Source organism: Physcomitrium patens, chromosome 2, assembly GCF_059467195.1.
Source record: "Physcomitrium patens ecotype Gransden chromosome 2, ASM5946719v1, whole genome shotgun sequence".
NCBI classification, from domain to species: Eukaryota; Viridiplantae; Streptophyta; class Bryopsida; order Funariales; family Funariaceae; genus Physcomitrium; species Physcomitrium patens.
Genome location: NC_143411.1, coordinates 1,337,525 through 1,356,334, shown reverse-complemented (window position 1 = coordinate 1,356,334; position 18,810 = coordinate 1,337,525). Strand labels below are relative to the sequence as shown.

General features: G+C 37.5%; 1 protein-coding gene across 1 annotated transcript; it reads left to right on the top strand.

The window, feature by feature from the left end:
- The first annotated feature begins 15,826 nt into the window (after positions 1-15,826).
- LOC112275216 (uncharacterized) lies at positions 15,827-18,767 on the top strand. The gene is made up of 4 exons (XM_024505380.3): positions 15,827-16,606; positions 16,956-17,017; positions 17,324-17,446; positions 17,630-18,767. The coding sequence occupies exons 1-4, from the start codon at positions 16,312-16,314 to the stop codon at positions 18,644-18,646; spliced, it is 1,497 nt and encodes a 498-aa protein (XP_024361148.1). The 5' UTR covers positions 15,827-16,311; the 3' UTR covers positions 18,647-18,767.
- The last annotated feature ends 43 nt before the right edge of the window (positions 18,768-18,810 follow it).

Genomic DNA, 18,810 nt, shown 5'->3' with positions numbered 1-18,810 from the left:
CCACATCTGTTTCTAATGATGCAAAGATTTTAAGTGGCATTCCCAACTAATATCAAGAATTTCAAGCTGTATTTGAGAAGAAGAATGCAGATACTCTTCCAGAATATCACCCCTATGACTACTCAATTGACCTTCAAGAAGGAGCACAACCGCCATTTGGACTAATCCATAGTCTATCACAAAATGAATTGCTTGAACTCAAAGAATATATTGAAGAGAATCTGGCCAAGAATTTCATACACCATTTCAAATCACCAATAAGAGTTCCAATCTTATTTGTGAAGAAGATAGATGGATCTTTGCAGATGTGTGTTGATTATCAAGGACTCAACAAGATCACCATCAAGAATAGGTATCCTCTATCTTTGATATCAGGACTTCTCGATTAACTAAAAGAAGCTAAGATCTACACAAAAATAGATCTACAGGGAGTATACAATTTAGTATGTATTAAAGAAGGAGATGAATAGAAGACTCTGTTTCAAACTAGGTATGGACATTTTGAATACAATATCATGTCTTTGTCATGGATACAGAAATATAGACTTGAGATCTAACAAGAAGTTCAAGAAGAATTGACAAGAACTAGATTAATCACATGAGAACAACACCAGAGAGGTGAGCTAGAGCTCCAAGAGATGTGTTGTCGAGATTGAAGAACTCTTCAGCCTCGATTCTAATATATACTTCTATTTAGGAAGCTTCTCAAGCAACTTCTTCTAACTAGGAAGCTTCTAGAAGGTTCTAGAGACTTGCTTCTAGAAGGTTCTAGAAACTTATCTCTAGAAGGTTCTATAGACTATGTCCCTAATATCTTCTACCAACTAGGAAGCTTCTAGAAGGTTCTAGAGACTTGCTTCTAGAAGGTTCTAGAAACTTGTCTCTAGAAGGTTCTAAGGATTATGTCCCTAACACCACTCCCTCTTTTAGCTTCGAGGTCTCTGAGAAGTAATGTTGTTGATCAGTACCAACGCAAGAAAATGAAGATCAGTTGCATAACGTCTGCTATGAACTCCAATTGTTGTTCACGAGGCAAGTGGTTCATCGACCCTTGAAGCCAACAGTAGTGGCCCACTCCTTCAACTTCTGACCAAGCATGAACTTTCGTGTCCTCATTATGAAATTATCCTGCAAACATACTTTTTGGCTGACCGTAAGCAGGCTTGGACTCAAATACAATCACCAGTGATCGGTTACTCGATATCCTCCGTCGTTGTCGTGGTGTAGGCGGTTCTTCATCTTGGGGTCGCCTTTGTGAGTTAGTGGGTTGAGATAATCTGACTGACATAGTATCTATCTCTTGGCTATCCATATAAGAAGACCAAACTATGGCTACTGAAAAAATTCTATTTTATCTTGGAGAAAATAACTACATCAACTACGAATTTTGGTGGTGCTCTCCCCCTTTCTTATATTCTTGGGTGAGCAAGCTTCAGAAAGAAGCTATCGTCGAACTGGCTTAGGTTTATGCAGATGTTTTTAATGAAACCCCTGTACCTTTTGTGGCACATTGGCAAGATTTTCAGTTGGCTCCCATGTTCACTCATTAATGTCGTAGCCGCACTAATGAACAAGATACTCCAACTTGCTCCACCTTTGCCGTGAATCCAGTACCTTTTCAACCTCATATTCCTCGTGGTTCTTGATCTCAATACTAGGTAGGAGACATTGTACTCTTCTAGGAAAAGACGACTCTCGATAAGGCTCCAACAGAGAAACATGAAAGACTGGATGTACCTTCATAGAAGCTGGTAATTCCAGACGATACGCCACTGGATTGATTTTCTTTTGGATGATAAATGGTCCCAATCTTTGATAGTCCAACTTATCACATGGTTGCTTGGTCTTGATATTCCGTCGAAGAAGCCATGCTTTATCTCTAATTTTGAAACTAGATACTTGATTTCGAAATCTATCTACAGACGCCTTGTAGGATTCTTGAGCGGATTGTAATTGAAGCTTCAACGCATTTTGAAGCTCTAATAGTTGTTTTGCAAATCCTTCAGCTGCTGGATTGTTATTTGTTAACAGATTCAATAAATCAAGCTTTGGATGATACCCATAGTTGAAAAAGAATGGTGTGTATTTAGTCGACGCATGGAGGGTGTTGTTATATGCAAACTCGGCTAGCGACAGATATGTGGTCCAATCGTCTTGTTGATAGTTGATGCTGCATCGCAAGTATTGTTCTAAGACTTGGTTCACCCGTTCCGTTTGGCCGTCAGTTTGAGGATGAAAAGTCAAAGAAAGCTTGATATCCACCTTCAGTATCTCAAAGACAGATCTCCAAAACTTTGATACAAAGTGGGTTCCTCGATCTGATACAATATCATCTGATAGTCTATGATATCGATACACATTATTGAGAAAGAACCTTGCTATGACTTCAATGGACGATGTCTTCTTGCAAGGAACAAAGTACGCCATCTTTGTAAGCTGATCTACCATGACAAAGATGCTGTCAAATGAGTTCGATGATGGAAGGTCCGTGATGAAGTCTATAGAAACTGAAGACCATAGTCGACGTGGAATCGGCAATGGCTGTAGGAGTTCATAAGGGCGATGCCGAGGATTCTTGGATCTTGAACAGATGTCGCAGGAGAGGATAAAATCTTTCACATCCTTCCCCATTTGGGGCCACCAAAAATCTCAAGAAATAAGCTCCAAGGTCTTGTTGAATCCAAAATGTCCCGCAGTTGGAAAATTGTGGCGAGATTGAAGAACTCGGAATCGTGCTGGTCCTTTTGGGATATACAACCGCTCTTCAAAGTATAAAAGATCTCCCTCCACCTTGAATTTGTCGTCATTGGTATGCTGCTTGATATCAATGGCTACTGAATCTTTAATGGTCGCGGCACGTACGTGATTCAAGAAGTCAGCATCAATTGGCACAATAGTAGCACAAAGTCGAAATTGCTCTGGCTTCAACAACGTCATACATTGTTGATCAAACGTTGCTTTTCCAGCCTTTAATATAAGATACAATCTACTCGATAAGGCATCAGATAGTCCTTGCTGCTTTCCAGATCAATAAGTGATAACAAAATTGAACCTAGATAGCAACATATTTCATCGAGCTTGACATCGATTTAGAACTCGAGCCGACATGAAATACTCCAAATTCTTGTGATCTGTGTATACGATCTCTAGGTGTGCAGCTCCTTCAAGAAAATGATACCATTCTTGGAAAGAATCCACTATAGCAAGAAGTTCCTTATCGTGGATCTCATAATTGATTTCAGCAGCAAAGAACTTCAAGAATAGAATACAATCAGATAGAGCTTCTTGTCTTCTCCCATTTGTGAAAGTACAGCTCCCAAAGCAAAATCCGAAGCATCAATTTCTAAATTAAAGGCCTTTATAAAGTCTGGATGTACCAAGATTGGAACCGTAATAAATACGATTTTTAGGTCTTGAAATGCCTTCTCTGCTAGAGGTCCCCATTCTAGCTTATCCTTGCATGTCAACCAAGTGAGAGGAGCAGCAATTTGAGAGTAATTCTTGATGAAGTTCCGATAGAAGTTGGCAAAGCCAAGAAAGCATTGTACGTCTCTCACCGTCTTTGGAACCTCCCAGGACATGATTGCTTCCACCTTCTTGGGGTCCATCTTCAAGCCTTCCGTAGTCGCAAAAAACTCCAAAAACTCCATTTCTATTTGGTGAAATAAACACTTGTCTAACTTCGCCTATAGTCCTTGCTCGCGTAGTTTCTCCAAGACCAAACGAACATGCTTTTCATGTTCTTCCTCATTTTTGGAGAATATTAGAATATCATCCAAATAGATGACAACAAAATCGTCAAGATACTCTTGAAAAATGTCATTCATCATATGTTGAAAGACCACTGGAGCATTGGTAAGACCAAAGGATATGACATTATACTCAAAATGGCCATACCTTGTATGGAACGCTGTCTTCAACTCATCTCCTTCTTTGATTCGTACAAGGTTGTGAGCTCCCCTTAGATCAATTTTTGTAAAAATCCTTGCACGTCCAAGTTGTTCTAAGAGACCAAAAATTACGGGTAACAGGTAACAATTCTTCTTTGTTACCTTGTTGAGGCCTCAATAGTCCACGCACATCCGCAATGAGCCATCTTTCTTCTTCACAAATAAGATGGGTGCTCCAGCTAACGATTTTGAATGACGGATGAAGTTTTTGGCTAGATTCTCGTCGATGTACTTCCGCAACTCCGCCAACTCCGTCTATGATAGATTGTAGATTGGGCCAAAAGGCAGTTGTGCTCCTTCCTGTAAGTCTATGGTATAATCATATGGTCTGTGTTCCAGTAGCATGTTGACATTTTTCTTTTGAAACACGTCTTTAAAATCCTTCTATTGCTCCGGTATACTAATTGTCGAGATCTTCTCCTCGGTAGTTAGAGCCGCATAAATGACAAATGGTGTACCTTCATTAGACGATCTTATAAACGCTCTTGTTCCAATAAATAAGGATTTCTCTATTTGGGGTTTTCTACTAGGCTTGCTCTTGGGTGGTTTTGTGAGAAAGGTCATCTTTCGCAACTTCCAATCTATGGATGGATTCTGCTTTTCTAACCAGGAAAGACCAAAAATAATAGGATTTGATGGGGTTCTAATAATATTAAAAATAATATGACTACTATGGCCCTTAAATGTCACTTCTATAGGTTCTGATTCATGGGTGACACTACCAGACAATAAAGGTTGCCCATCTATGACCTCAACGTGAACAGGTTTGGATTTTTGTACTAAAGAGATCTTATGATGCTTCACAAATTCTTCGTCTAAGAAAGAAGCAGATGCTCCTGAATCTAATAATGCTAAGGTTCTCAGTTTTTGAGGGCCAATAAGTAAAGGGATTGTAAAACAAAAGGCAAGTTGAGCGGAAAGAAAAGAACGTGGTTGTTATTGCGATATTTCACTGTCCAGCCGCACGGTTTCTATTGTGGCTGGCATCCTCGTTTTCCTGAATAAACGTGCCTCTAATCTTGACAATGCGTCGATTTTGCTTCTTGGAGCAGTTTCCAACTTTGTGGTTTTTTTCATCGTAATACAAGCATAGACCTTCCTCTATACGCCGCTTTTTTTCTTCTAGTGTAAGGGATTTGACACGTACCACATCAATTTGTATGTCTTCTACCTCTGAATGTGAATTCACGCTGCTTGCCGACATAATTGGGGCGTGGCGAACGGTATGTTGTCTTGAACGTTAGTCTTGGCGGCGTTGGAATAGGCAGTTATCGTACTTCACAGCTTGGCTAATAGCTTCATTGAACGTTTGTGGATCAGGAAGAGTTAACAGCAAATTCTTCACATCGTCCCTTAAACCCCAATAGAATTGACTCATCAACGCTTCTTCGTCTCAATTGATGTCGCATGTTAATTTCCTAAAGTCCGATGCATAGACTGATGTAGAACGCAACCCTTGTCGTAGTGACCGGATCTTTGTTATAGCCCATCGAACCTTGTCATGTTCACCAAATGCTTCCGCAAATACCTCCAAAAAGGTTTCAAAGTTGTTTAGTATGGACGATTGTTTTTCAAACAAAGGAGCAAACCATGATAGAGCTTGTCCTGCAAGTAAGGTTCCAATAAGCCCAAAACGTGACTCCTTTGTTAGATAGCGTTCGGGCTATAAAACTGTTATCAACCTGATTTGGTTGACAAATCCTCGAAACTTGGAATGCGTACCATCGAACTTGTTCAGAAGGCTAACTCGGGGCTCCTTATGTTGTAGAACTAGTGGTGCTTGTCGAACTTGAGGCAAAATTGCTTCTCCAAGTGCAGAAGTTTGAGGCTGGTGCAACCTAGATTGTGCCATTCTAGATGTTCCATCATTATGAAGCCTTGCCACTACTACTTCAATCTCTGCAGTTCTTTGCAATAACGTAGTGAGGACATTCATAATAGCATCCAACTTGGACTCCAAACTTTTCGTCATACTAATGTCTTGGCCCCCGACCATTCTAAGAGAAGGACAGAAATGACTCTACAAGAAGACAATATTGGTTTAGAGGAGCATACTCCGCAACCTCTAAAATGCCTTAAAAGCTTCAAGAAAAGGGATAATCCACTCTCTCCAAGAAGAATAAGATTCCAATATTGTAACAAAAGAAGTATCAGTTTAAAGGAAGATAATCCGCAACCTCTAAAATGCTAGTACACTTCCAAGCAGAGGAATAATCCACACTCTAACAAAGAAGAAACTAGCTCTGATATCTGAGGTGAGTGTAGTCTCGACAAACTGTCATGGACACAAAAATACAGACTCGAGATCTAATAAGAAGTTCAAAAAGAATTCGCAAGAACTAGATTAATCAGATGAGAACAACACCAGAGAGGTGAGCTAGAGTTCCAAGAGATGTATTGTCGAGACTGAAGAACTCTTCAGCCTCGATTCCAATATATACTTCTATTTATGAAGCTTCTGAAGTAACTTCTTCCAAATAAGAAGCTTCTAGAAGGTTCTAGAAACTTATCTCTAGAAGGTTCTAAGGACTATGTCCCTAATATCTTCTACCAACTAAGAAGCTTCTAGAAGGTTCTAGAGACTTGCTTCTAGAAGGTTTTAGAAACTTGTCTCTAGAAGGTTCTAAGGATTATGTCCCTAACAGTCTTTTGGACTTACAAATGCATCGACAACTCTTCAACGTTTAATGAATGATGTTTTTTGAGAGTTTTAAGACAATTTTATTGTCTATTATCTAGACAACATTTTGATCTATTTTAAGAACATAAATGAACATGAACTTCAAGTTTGTCATATGTTACAAAAATTAAGAGATGCGAGACTTTATGCTAAGATAGAAAAATGTGTATTCCACACTACTCAAGTCGACTTCTTAGGATACATCATTTCAAATGATGGACTTTTGATGGATCCTAAGAAAATTCAAACAACTATGGATTCAAAGATTTCAAAAATGGTAAGAGATGTCTAATGCTTTTTGGGCTTTACCAACTATTATTGAATCTTCATCAAAGACTTCTCTCAAGTTATAGCTCTACTTACACGTTTGACTTGTAAAGTCAAATTTGAGTAGAGCAAAGAAGTTGAAGCATCTTTTGAAACTTTGAAGTCAGCCTTTATTTTTGCACTAATCATGTATTACGTCAACTTTTTTATGGCATTTTTTATGGAAACAAATGCATCAAATTTTGCTTTGGATGTTGTATTATCACAAATGGGAGCAGATGAAAAACTTCACCCAGTAGCTTTTCATTCCAAAAAAATTTCAGCATGTGAGATTAACTATGAAATCTATAACAAAGAGCTTCTTGCAATCATGGATTCATTTCAAGAATGGTGTCGTCATCTAGAAGGCGCTTCTAATCTAGTCACCATATATATGGATCACTAGAATCTGAAGTATTTCATGTCAATACATGTTTTAAATCGTTGCCAAGCTCGATGGAGCATGTCCTTATCAAGATTTGATTTCAAGATAACATATCGACCTGAAAAATAACAAGGTTTATCAAACGCCCTTTTCAGACATTCTTATCTTGTACCAAAAGAAGAAGATGTATCTTTAGATTAGCAAAGAATAATTTTCTTGAAGCCAAAGCATTTTCATCTTAAGGTAATGAAATCAATGTTAATTGTTGATTTGACCCTTGTGAAATAAATCCAATCAAGTATGTCTTTTAATCCTCTTGTTCATAATATCAAGAATTCTTCTTCTAAGTCCCAAGATACTTCTAAGTTTGAGTTCAAAAACAACCTACTCTATTTTGAAGGTCGATTATATGTTCAAAAAGGAGAAGTATGATTATGTATTCTTTAAGCATGTCATGATTTTCTAAAATCAGGATATTTTGGATACAACAAGACTTTGGAGCTTATATCCAAAGATTGTTAGTGGCGACAAATATGAAAGGATGTAAAAGACTTTATTCAGTCATGCGATGTTTGTTCAAGATCAAAAACTCTTCAATATCGATCTTACGGACTTCTTCAATCATTACCTATTCCACAACAACCATGGTCTTCTATTTCTATGGATTTTATTACAAATCTTCCAATCTCAGGTGCTTATGACTCTATATTCATGATAGTAGATCATTTTACTAAGATGGTATATTTTGTATCATGTACAAAATCTATCACAGGTGAAGAAATAGCTAAGCTCTTTTTTTGACAACATCTATCGCTATTATGGATTACTCAAAGATATTATATCAGATAGAGGAACTCAGTTTGTATCAAGATTTTGGCAAACTCTTTTCAAGATTCTAAAAGTAGGTATAAAACTATCTTTGGCATTTCATCCTCAAATTGATGGACAAATGGATTGTGTTAATCAAGTTTTGGAGCAGTATTTAAGATGTACAATCAACTACCAATAAGATAATTGGACAATTCTTTTGTCATTGGCAGAGCTTGCTTATAATAACATGATACATTCTTCTACAAAATAAACACCTTTCTTTACCAATTATGGTTATCATCCATGACTTGATACTTTTGACTTTTCAAAAGTTGATAATCCTACGACAGAAGATTTGGCAAATCATTTATCAGAGATACATGTAATAATGAAGGCACAGTTAAAAGAAGCTTAAGAACAACAAAAGATCAATGCAGATATCTATTGAAAGGAATAACCACCATTTCACGTAGGTGACAAAGTATGATTATTTTGTCGCAATATCAAGACCACTCATCCTTGTGATAAGTTGGAGTGTTATAAACTTAGACCATTTTCTATTTTTGCACAAATCAATTTAGTTGCATATCATTTATACCTATTGGAATCAATAAAAATCTATCTAGTATTCCACTTGTCTCTTCTTGAATCATACAAGATAGTAGATATACCAAGAAGAAGACAAGATCTACGTCCTCTTATAGAAGTGGACAATAATGAAGAGTTTAAAGTAGAAGAAGTTATAGATTCAAGGTAGCACCAAAATAAATTAGAATGTCTTGTCCATTGGCACGGATATGATATTAGTCAATGCACATGGGTGCTAGTAAAGAATCTTGCAAATGTAACAAATGTAGTGGAGGCTTTTCATTGATAACATCCATCAAAATCAAGATGAAAACCTTCCTTATAAAAGAAACAAGATCTAGGAAATATAACATTCTACTTTTAATCCTTATTTGTAGCTTCTTTGTAGTTGTGATGCTAAGGAGATGGAGAACCAATAACCAACGAATTCAACTAAAGAGCCTTTGTCTGGTGACCTGCTGGACAAGACATTACAATTGTCATAAACTTCAAGATAATGCAATCGAGATGAAGATCCTCAAGAATGACATGTTTTTTCTCAGATATATGGCAAGATACAACACGTTTGATATCATGACCTTGGAAGAGACTCCCGATGTTTGGTAATTTTACTAGAGGTAGGAACAACTCTTGATGGTGTTTCAAATATTTTATTTCAAGGAAGTTATAAAGGCCTCAACAATGATCAAATAAGAAAGTGGTCTTCCCGCCCTGATATGGGACACTATCAATGGTTGAGAGGCCTTATCAACTATCTTCAAAGAGAATAAAGTTCTCAATATGTAGCAAATACAATTCGTTGCATCATAGATTTTCTCAACATATGATGACCCCTCCTTGTGGAACTCGTCCCTAAAAGGAAGGGTAATGTCATGGATATATGCATATAAGCTACTGATTATCTATATAAATAGGTAGAAATAAGTAGAAGTAGACAAAAGCAAGTTAATTCTATAATATCTTCTATGAAAGCTTCCCAGAAGCTTTATAGATGCTAATTTGACTTTATAAGTGTCTTTAATTAAATTTTTGGGTTAGAAACGTGGTCAACAAGTTGTCCATGTACCACACATGTTGTCAGCTTGAAGACCAAGTGAATTATGTGGCCCACACATAGAAAAACTTGCCTTATAAGTCAAGGCATGTATCCTACAAATTCAACACACATTGGAGGTCCTATAGAACATCACCACGTACTCCCTAGTTAGATAGTATATATAGAGACAAGAGTGAAGCCCTCTTCACTCTTGTCAACTCCTTTCTTGCTTCTAGTCTAGTTTCAAGAGTTTCAAGTTTTCTTATCTTTTGGCAATAAGCCATTCTAGTCTCTTTTTTAATATATATATACTTCCTTATTTCTATTTTTTTACTCTTTCTTTAACACGGATTTTATTGGTTTATATATCATCTTTTAGTTCATGTCCTTGACAGAATGCCATCCAAGAATTGCTTCTCTATTGCAATTTCCATGCCATCAAACTTTTATTAAGTCTTTTTTTGAAAAACTTGGATTATGAGATAATATGTTTGTATTCAAATTGATAATGTATGTTTGATGCATAACCTCAAAGCCATATTTTTGAAGCAACAAAGCCCACTTAACTAACTTCTTAATAAACTTAATTGACTTTATGAGCCACTTCAAAGGTTGATAGTCAGTTATCAATAAAAAAAATTATTGCATATACAAATAAAATTGGAAGTAAATAATAATCTAATATATTACCAAAGCTTCTCTTTTATAAAATAATTATCTTATATCATCCTTTCATGTCAAGACGGTTCATAATTCTACTTTATTCGAGTTTGAGTATTGTTGGAAAGATCTAATAGCATCTAAACATTGAAATATTAGAGCTCAATCCAAATTTTGCTTCAAAATGTCAAATGTACATTGTTGCCCATGACTCTAAGTCCATAGATGATCCTTGCTTATAATAATAGTTAAAGACTTAGCAAGCAAGCTAAAGTTTTTAATAATTCTTTGGTAGTAATTTGCCAACCTAAGATAAGCTCAAAATTGCAATATATTACTTGGTGTTGAGATTTCTTACAAGGCATTTTTTTTTGCTTGTTGTACACCAAGACTTCTTGAAATAATCATGTCACGTAAGTATGGTAATTTTTCTTAGAAGAATTCATACTTAACATGATGCAAGCACAAACTTTGTTGATGTAATTATTCAAACATTGCTTGTAAATGCCTCCGATGATTTTGTGGACTACTATTAAAAATAATATTATTATTAATTTAGTACATAGTAAATAATAAATTAGATAACATCTAATATTTATCCTTCAAAATTCAATTGGTACGTTCTTGAGGCCAAATAGGAGAAACTTCTAATTATAGAGTTGATCTTTATCATCTTAATCAATTTTCTAAAATGATCTCTTCATCCACTCTTTAATAAGTAATGATAATTAGTAATAACTAGATCTTAAGTTCAAAGAATAATTCTTAAGAGAATCCTATTGCATCAAATAATTCTTCCAGCATTGGCATTGGATATCAATTAGACTTTATCTTATAATTAACTGGATCATATATTTTTCTTTTTCTAATTACTAAAAATATTCTTCTTAGAAGGTATAAATATAGTACAAGCATACTTGCCATTAAAAATTCTAATTAATCTTATATCTAATAATTTTTAATAATAAGCCTAGATGTTAACTTTCTTTGAGATACTAAGCTTGTAAGGTTGTCAAAAGATTGGATAATCATCTTCCAACTAGATGTGAATAGGTTTGTTTCTATAACCTTCAAGGTCTTCAAAATTAAAGGGAAAAAATTGCAATAGAAGCAAATAAAAGCCTCTATCTTTTGTACTTTAGCACTAGTAAGATATGGCTCTAATTTCAATGTCCAATTATCAAAATTTGTAGTTTTTTTAATAAATAAATTCATATCTTTTTAAATAATAGAAATATTAATCATATATTATTTTTTAAATACTATTATATTTAAATATATTTTTAAAATATAATTTTTTTATATAATTATTGTAGTTTTTTATAGAGATTTTTGACAAATTATTCTTATAATTTAAAAATATCAAGAATATATTATTAACACTTCTATTCAACATTTAATATTTTGAAAACATAAAAAAATAAATATATTTCTAATATATATTTTATTATGTATATATAATTAAAATAAAATATTAAATTAATTATTTTTTACATATATTTTTAAAAATTAACAACATAAATTCAAAAATTATATATTTTTCAAATATTATCCTTTTTAAATATTTTATAATTAATCCTTTTTAATTTTTTATATTTAGAAATTAAATATAATTTAAATATAGTTCATTTATAAAGTATCTTTATAAGGTGATATATATAAGTATTCAATTTTAGACTCTTTTATCAAAATTGTCTGTAATGGATTATAAGTTGAAAAGATATGCATAACTAAATGCTTAATAGAATAATAAAATTTATTGATACAAGATGATTATATTGATGATATTAGAACAAAAATCATTCAATTTTTTTAAGTATTTATAAAAAATTAATGCAAATACAATTGTGACACATGATAGAAGAAATAATAAGAACATACATCTATTAGAATATCTTGATGCATTAAAGCCTCATTGAATATCTCAATCAAAATTAGAACTCAAAATTAGAAGTTCTTTTATGTTATTGAGAAATATTATATTACATCTATGCTTTTGCAATTGTTTTTGATTAGTTATTACAAGACTTACAAATTATCTTATTAAAATAAGATTTCTAAGAACATTATTGTCTCTATCATCAATAAAAATTCTTTATAAATTCTAATTGAAGCAATTTCTAATAAATCTTGCAAAGGCAATAGCCATTAATAAATCTGAAGGCCAATCGATACAAGTTCATGAATTTAGTTTGAAAGAAATATATAAGTTTATTACATATTTTCATAGTTTTATAAATAAACATATATTTTTTCAAGAATAAAGATATTTTTACTTAACTTAAAGCATTAGTAATATTAAATTCTATTTATTATTTATATATACAACAAATATATATATATATATATATATATATATATGCTATTGTCATCTCCCACCTATCACAAGCTACTTTTGTTCAATACCTTCCAAATCAATCAAATTTTCTTTCTTCAATACCTTTCAAACCATTTGATTGAACAAAAAAATTATTGGAATAATTATAAATAAATAAATAAAAATATGCAAAGTCGGTGGGGGGTTGTGGTAGCAAATAAATAAAAATTGTGATGGCATCAGTTGTACCATACAAATTATGATACATTTATAATCACAAAATTAGAGGGAAAAAATGAAACAATTATTATAATTTAGCAATACTATATCATTCTATATCATCATTAGTATTCACTTAACATAACATTATTGGAGTACTCTACGGTATATGGCACCTGTTTCCACTAGTGAGTGACTGCGTGCGTACATATATTTATATATATATGTACATATAAACAAACAAACTAATGTGATAGTCCCAGATACCACCAGCACTGCTCCGACGTGAAATCGGACGCAGCGAGGGGGACGTCGGGTTCCGGGAACAACGCGATGGACACCGCGTGAAGGTGCGACGAGAGGGTGCGGGACCATATTAATATATATATATATATAGATGGGCCGCTTGATCCCCAAAGTCTCCGCGCGCTACTGGTCCTGTCCAAGCATCGTCGTGTACTTCCTCGGCGCCAGTGAGAGTGCACATACATACCTCGACTCTCTCTTCCTGTGGTAAGCGGATCTCTCCTGCAAATGCAATGCAACAGGCCGGGATTTGGCTTCGTCACCCAACTCTGCCGGTACCGGCACTTGGTATCCGTTAAAAGAGAGACAAACAGTTGAGCTCTGTAAACGGGGAGAGTCAGTCGTTATTCCAAATTACCGACTGACTGGACGATGCGACGGTGTGCTCAGTCTTCGCCGCGGGGGGACCCACGCGCTGTTGCGTTTCTAGGAGCTGAAGGTTCACGCGCTGTCGCTTGTGGGACAAGCCCTGGTGCTCACTGGATGATTCGTATATCAGGAAATGGCTCTCAAGCTCCAACTTGGTTCAGTTCCTCCACTGGGATCTTCACGATGAGACTGACGTGCCCCCATTGCATGGCTGGTTGTTGATCTCGGGTTGTTCAAGCGATTTCGGAATGTTTGGAGGGCGTGTGCATTCTGAAGGTGGAGGTGGATGACAAAGAGAGGGTGGGGGGCACTGCAGGGGCAGACAGGGAAGGGAAGAACAGGCTGGGTGGCGTGGTGGAGGCGAGGTTTAGAAGTTTGGAGGTAGGAAAAAGGTGATCGCAATGGTTGGAGCTTCTTGGAACAAGTGTCGACGAACATCGTCTCTTCGGTCGTCGCCTAGAACTGCGGGAAGAAAAACCAAGAATGAATTACCTGCGTCAGCGTCTTCATCGTCGTCGTCGTCGTCTTCGTCCTCTCACTCACCGATGCGACGTCGGGATGCGCTGAGAAACATGGTGCTCAATGTGGTTCGCCCGTCGCGGACGGCTGCTGCTGCGGCGGATCACCCTGTGAGTTACCGGGGAGTGAGGTACCGGGAGGGACTGAGTAAGTACGTGACGGAGATTCGACCCACGAGGAGCTCGAAGAAAATTTGGCTCGGGACTTACGACACGGCAGAGGAAGCTGCGCGCGCGTTTGATATCGGGAATTTGTGTTGCAAGAAGAATCTGCCGCTCAATTTCGCGGACTCGCCGCGCTTGCTGAAGAGAATATCGTCCAAGCTGTCCGAGGAAGAGTGTCGAAGCGCCATCGCTAAGCTTGCCAAGGAGGTGGCGCGAGTGGTAGTAATGAAGTCGGCTTCAGAAGGCGAGACGACAAACCAGGAGGAGGTCAGTCGGGGGGCAGCGATTAAAGCCCGCAGATCAGTGGAGAGCACGACTAAAGATTCTCTACCCAAAACAGAACCTCAAATTCAGCGCCTCGAAGCTTGTGGAACTTGCTCCTCCATTACATATACTGAATTACCTGTGGAACGATTGGAACCTGTATTTATATTCGAAGAAGAAATGGTGACCCCCATGTCCCCCTTCGACATGAGCGGAATGTCCCTCCCAGATAACCTCCAAGAGATTTCTTTCTGTGATTTCGACTCACCAAGCCTTAGTTCGGAGAATTACGGCGACGTTTATTTTTACAGAACTTAACCCGTTTGACTACGAATTGGTACTAAAATCGATCCTGGTTCGCTAACCCCAAGCATTCTCAATCACTCTGCTTCCTTGATAGTTGAACTTTCCAGGCCCCTCGACATGAACTTCGACATTTTCTTGCGAAGCTTTTGCCTCACAGTTTCACGGAGGGGAGCATTGGCGTTGTGGTCGGAATTTCGAGAGCGCGGATGGTGAAGCTGAATTTCACATCCCAATGCTCCAGCACATGCCATGCCTCGTGGTCCCCGACACGTTGTGTATATTGTAAAATAAAATATGGTCGATGAATGTCTACGTGCATTTGCTTGGCCTGCTCCTTCCCCGGCTGTGCTGTGTAGGATTCAGACATAGATAGAAGCAGAGTTGTGGGACTTTCGATAGGCTTCAAGTGTCCTGCTTCAGTGGCAGTGGCAAAATCCTTCTGAAAAGCAACCCTTGTACTGATACAACGCACAATGCAGCAATTCAAATTTTGATGCCCACTCCGTTGTAAACAATCTTGAGTAGATAAGTGGCCTGGGGAGTCATGACGTTGTCGATTGTTCTGCATCAGACCATTTCCAGTCTGCTTGCGCGATCTGGGTTCTCCTGTTTGTGCGATTGGCAACCCTGTGCTATATCCAAGAAGGATTCACCCCCACAAATATGGTCTTTTGGATTCAAGCACAAACAATGGGAGAGAATAGAAACACACTCACGAAAATGTCTTGAATAGCAACACTTACAAGTTTTTAGACTGCCATTTCAAGAATTATCTCGAAGGGTGGGAAAAAATAGAACTTATAAATATAGACGCTTTGAACCGCAATTAAAAACACACAAAATACGATATTGTTGATTCATACTAATTAGTACTTAGATTTCTCATCCCGCGTTCCAGAGGAGATAACTAAAACCCTCAGAAACACGTAACATATCATACTGATATGTTGTTTGCATCCTCTTTGAAGCTCTGTCAGAATATCGTGGACGAGTCCTCAACCCTCAATCTTCCGTTATGCTTAGAACTGGACTCGGCTTCTAGAGTGTGATTCCGTATCAGTTTTGTGCGGTAATTCGGTTCTTGAGTTGGGTGGTTGTGCAGGACGAGTTGCCGAGGTAAAGCTTAGGTGTGGGGTGTGAAATCTGAATGACGTGTAGGATAGCATACTTTGAGAAAACAGCGACTGCGGCGAATGAGTCGATGACAGAAGGTAATGGATCGTGCTTCCTTTAGTTGTGGGTTAGTGTTAGAGAAGATTCTTCGGATGCATTGTGGGGTCAGAAGCAGGCATTCTATTCAGCAATAATGATTACACGAGCACTACACAGCGATTTGGCAAGTTTTGAGGTTTTAGGGTTTATGGCATTGAGGAAGAAATAGTTGTCGACAGCTGTGGGTTTATGGGTTTTTACCTTCACCTGCTTTGCGACTATGGCGAATCGAGGGTTGCTGCGCCAGAGCAAATCTAATTGCCCCTCGTTCCTTCTCTTTTCGCGTTGCACATCTGCTTCGTGTTCCTCGTGCATTTCAACTCCATTCAGCAGCCTTGCGGCGCTGGACAACTGTCGAACTTCTAGTTTCAGATCTTGCCGAATTTTCAGAAGTTGGAGTAAGTTATTTGTTGGCGAAAGGGAGGCTGTTAACATGTACCACTCCACTCGAATACTTCAACTTGATGCATTATTGCAGCAATCTAGTTCGGCGATTCTGAAACGGATCGCAAAAGGTACGATTATCGACCCGTTTGTCGTCGAGTCCTTGCGGCTGATCTTAGGACTTGATTAGGCACGTCTGGACCCGCTCTTCGAGTTGTCTCCTTCTTGTAGTTTTGCGATCGGACCTCAAATACATTTTAGCGCTTGTAATTATCGACTACTCTCTCAGTATTCTTCAAGTGCTGTAAAGATTGCTTAAAAAAAAAACATGTCATTTCTTAGTGTACATATCAAATTTAGCTTATAACGTGTAGTTGTGCCAGTTGACGTGATTAGCGATGCTTAGTAAAACTTTGATTTTGCGTTCTGGTACTTTTGTTTCGCTTGATATTGGGTACGCTGGATGGTATTACTTGGCAGATTGGGTGGAGAAATCGTGTACGAATTTTGGACAAAGCCGTGAACTGACTTCCATGTTTCAGGTATGAGTGCGATGCTTTGATCCGATGCGTTTCGTGCACTCAGTTTTGAAGATCCTTGGCACAAGACCGCACTAGAGATTCCTTAGAGTTGGTTTTTTTGGTTATTGACATTTAATTGCAGATTATTTCACAAACCTTGCTGTTGAAGCATTAAGGCAGTTTATCCTCATTCTTCTTCTTGATGTGCTATCTTTTAAGTATTATTTATGTTTGCTGAAAATTTATGAACTAATGCATAATGCAGTTATATGTGCTAGTCGAATACTTCGAGTAATATGGTGCTGTTGGAATGTGTTTTTGTTGCAGAGAGTGGGCACTTCGCGAGGGCAGGAAACGAGAAGAGCAACTAAAGGGTGGAGAATATGCCGCCCTGAGGACGGAGTGGGAATATTACGTAAACCAACAGTGTCACAATGGCACAGAGATCAGGTAACACTGAAATTGAAGCTATTACCATCTCCATGCAAAATGCCTTTCCATCACTGATTGGTTTGGAGCTTGTGATTCGTAATTCTTGAGATGCAGTAGCTTCTTAATGTAGATTTGCAACCATCATAGTTTACTTTTCTTCATAACATGGCTCTGATACCATAGTGGCTAGTCGGTTTCCAGAACGAATCTATCTGGTTTGCCAGCAGCAGAGGCTTTCCAATTCCCCTATCGCAAGTTGTTCGATATGTAAGCTTTTCTGCAACTAGAAAGGAACAACGAAATTTTCGAGGATTCCGAGATGGAGACATGCAGGTGGGTGATAGTAAGGAAGACCTAGAATTATACATGAAATCCAAATATAATCAGGAGAATCTGAAGACCAATGAAAATCAATCTGAAGAGGAGGAGTTTAGTGATCCAATCCAACATGACGATGTGGAAGAGGATCTACTATGGAAACTGAGGCCAAATCATGAAGGGAAATATGATAATGTCATTGCTGTCCTTGGAGATCCCCAAGTTTTAGCTGCAGCGCATGAAAAACTAAATGAAAGGCGTAGGAACTGGACTCTAGCCACTCCTGAACTCGAGGTTTCACACATTCCCAAGGAGAACAGGTCATCGAACTCGCGTGAAATAGATTGGAACTGGTTCAAAGAAGCTGCATTTCAATTACGAACTGGATCGTATCCCTTCAAGCCCGTGAAGCGGCTTGGCATTGCAAGACGGGGCCGTGGGGAGGCGAGACACTTGTCTTTCGTCAGACCCAAGGATCAGGTTATTCAAGAGGCTATGAGATGTATATTGCAGAGAATATTTGAGCCCATATTTTCAGTGCATGATTCTGGGTTTAGGCCAAATACAAATGTTCACACGGCTCTCAAGTCTGTGAAGTATGGGTGGAAAGGGATTTCATGGTTCCTGCAGTTTGATGTACGCATCGCAGATCATGGTCCAGTGCAGAAGCGACTGTTGAAAATTTTAGGAGAGCGTATTCAAGATGAGGTTTTTTTAGATATATTGAGGCAGATGTTCGAAGTAAGCACAATATGGGTGCACACTGCCACAGAAGAGGACCAACCAGAAGGAAGCGTTTTGTCCCCTATGTTGGGACACATTTATTTTCATCATCTGGATTTGGAGATCAATCGCATAAGAGAGGAAATTAATTCTAGGTCTGACACTCACTTGAAGTGATCAATTTTAACATTGCTTACACATCAGTGCTAGTAGTTTATTTTGTCAACTCACGTGTTCTAAGTATGGCATGTCAAATCAATCGTCATGAATCGGTTCCATTCTTCGATGTTTTAACTTACTTCACTTGTCTAGCTTGTGCAATGCTATGTAGAAATTACGTC

Coding starts and splice junctions, on each gene's coding strand:
- LOC112275216 (XM_024505380.3), top strand. CDS start 16,312: ATGGCGAATCGAGGGTTGCTGCGCCAGAGCAAATCTAATTGCCCCTCG. Junction 16,607..16,955: donor TCTGAAACGGATCGCAAAAG/GTACGATTATCG, acceptor ATTACTTGGCAG/ATTGGGTGGAGAAATCGTGT. Junction 17,447..17,629: donor CACAATGGCACAGAGATCAG/GTAACACTGAAA, acceptor GTCGGTTTCCAG/AACGAATCTATCTGGTTTGC.